The following is a 2099-nucleotide window of genomic DNA, read 5'->3' as shown; positions in this document are numbered from 1 at the left end:
ACCTCAACAATAATAAAAAGAACAAAGAAATTAATTCATTCTAACATCAAAATCCATAATGAAATTAAAATGGAATCAACCCAAGAAGTTTAGAACTCCATGAATGCAAAATAAAGAGAGAAGAATAGAGAGAAGAATAGAGAGAAGAAAGAAATTAGGTCCCCCTAAGGGTTCCTAAATTCCGACGTGCCGAGCTTGTTCTTTCTGCTTCTCCCTTGGTCTCTTTATATAGGAATTGGTCTGGGTTTTTCTGTTGCTAAAATCTCTCAAATATCTTTTACAATAAAGATAAAGATAAATATTTAAAAATATTTGGAGAGATATAGACTATTTTGACAAATATAATTGGTTAATAATTTATGATAAAATTAAATAAATAAATTATTTAAAGATATCTAATAAATTATTAACAAATAATATTTGCATTAATTTTCTCAATAAGCATTTTTTAATCATGTAGTCCAAATTTGCAGAGACATCCAAAAATATCAATATTTGCAGTTAAACCCCTTTCATTTGACCAGTCTTTGACCAGATTTGACCAACTTTGACCATTTTAGTGTCCATTGAGAGACTGCCACGTGTCAGCTCTTCCAAATCAGATTTCTCTCTCCTTCCTTACGGTTTCTGCCGCAGAATGAAGCTGCTCCGAGCTGCTGTCTTGTGTGCGTTCATGGTGGCTGCGGGACGGTGCTGTTCCGACGTGGTGCTGCTCCAAGTGTCGCGAGTTTTCCATCAATGGTGGCTTCAATGGCGTTCTGCAACCAGTACGAGGGACTCGCGTTTCTTCTTCTTTTGCTGCAGATATGCCGTTCTAGTGAGGTTTCAGATCTTCTCTTTTCCGGCGTGGTACGCAATGGCGGCAGCGGGACAGAGGTACGCTAGTGGTGCTGCGACGATTTGAACTGCTTGTGCGTGAATGAAATGATGAAGGTGTGTTGCAGATTCGTGTGGAGAAAGATGGTGGCGCGGTGGCTCTTCCGCTGCTGTTGCGGTGCGGACGGCGCGAGAAGATGGACGAGGATGATGGTGGCTGCGAGCAGGTGGCGGCTGCCGCGGCTGATGGCGCTGCTGTTACGTTTTCCGACAAGGTGGACGGTGAAGGTGGTGACGGGGCAGTGGCTGTGGTGGCTGCCGGCATGGTGGCGGCTAGCGTTTCCAAGAGAAGAAGCTAGGGTTGAAGATGATAACGTGGCATCAGTTGATTGGCCAAATTTTGAATTGTTGGGTCATGACACATGTCAACATGTGGTTGGACATATTTGAAAGTTAGAGATCGTCACATGGCATGATCTGAGTGAGTTGAGTTTAAGTGGTAGGATGGGTGTAAATAGACATGTTAGGGGGTGCAAAATAGGTTTTGGTAAGACCCATTTAGAAAGAAGGGAGTGTATAAGTAAAAACTGGGATGCAAAAGTGATTTTTTCAGAACTTGCTGATTTTAGCCTTATTCAAAGGTGTTTTGTAACTTCGATCAATTTATTTTGTCACCTTTAAATGAGCTTAAAACTTAACTTCAGCTGCATCAACAAACGTTAAAATATCCAAAAATAATTTATGCAGCTAAAAATCACTTTTTAAGACATTTTTATCAGACAAGCTCAAACAATCTAATTATCATAATTATCAATTAAATCACTATTTAAGCACACAAATTCAATTAAATACCCATAATTAAACATTAAATGAGGGCAAAAATACGCACTCATCACCAGGGGTTTTGTCAGAGGATCTGCTAGATTCCGTTCTGACTTCACATAATCAATGGAAATAGTTCCACTCTTTAGCAGCTGCTTAACCAGATTATGTCTCAATTGTATATGTCTATTCTTTCCATTATAGTTTTTGTTTTTAGCTATAGCTATTGCCAATTGGCAATCACAATGTATAGATACAAATGGGGTTGGTTTCATTCCTAAAGGAATGTTTGCTAAGAAGTTTTTCAACCACTCAGCCTCACTACCAGCCATTTCGAGAGCAACAAACTCAGATTCCATTGTTGATCTTGCAATAATTGTTTGCCTGGCTGATCTCCATGTAATCGCACCACCCCCAAGTGTGAATACATAACCAGTAGTGGATTTTGTCTCATCTGAATC

The 2099-nt window shown here is 39.5% G+C and overlaps 1 protein-coding gene across 1 annotated transcript; it reads left to right on the top strand.

Annotated features, from left to right (window-relative positions):
- The first annotated feature begins 589 nt into the window (after positions 1-589).
- On the top strand, positions 590-1456 carry LOC146884156 (uncharacterized). The gene is made up of 2 exons (XM_085665473.1): positions 590-876; positions 945-1456. The coding sequence occupies exons 1-2, from the start codon at positions 739-741 to the stop codon at positions 1173-1175; spliced, it is 369 nt and encodes a 122-aa protein (XP_085521599.1). The 5' UTR covers positions 590-738; the 3' UTR covers positions 1176-1456.
- The last annotated feature ends 643 nt before the right edge of the window (positions 1457-2099 follow it).

The sequence above is a fragment of the Vigna unguiculata genome, chromosome 8, assembly GCF_037176805.1.
Source record: "Vigna unguiculata cultivar grain cowpea cultivar isolate G323 ecotype 2 chromosome 8, ASM3717680v1, whole genome shotgun sequence".
NCBI lineage: Eukaryota > Viridiplantae > Streptophyta > Magnoliopsida > Fabales > Fabaceae > Vigna > Vigna unguiculata.
The sequence above is the reverse complement of the archived record's forward strand: the minus strand, read 5'-3'. Positions and strand labels throughout refer to the sequence as shown.

Excerpts from the sequence above, each read along its gene's own strand:
- LOC146884156 (XM_085665473.1), top strand. The coding sequence starts at position 739 with ATGGTGGCTTCAATGGCGTTCTGCAACCAGTACGAGGGACTCGCGTTT. Across the intron at positions 877-944 it reads ATGGCGGCAGCGGGACAGAG|ATTCGTGTGGAGAAAGATGG; the intron begins GTACGCTAGTGG and ends GGTGTGTTGCAG.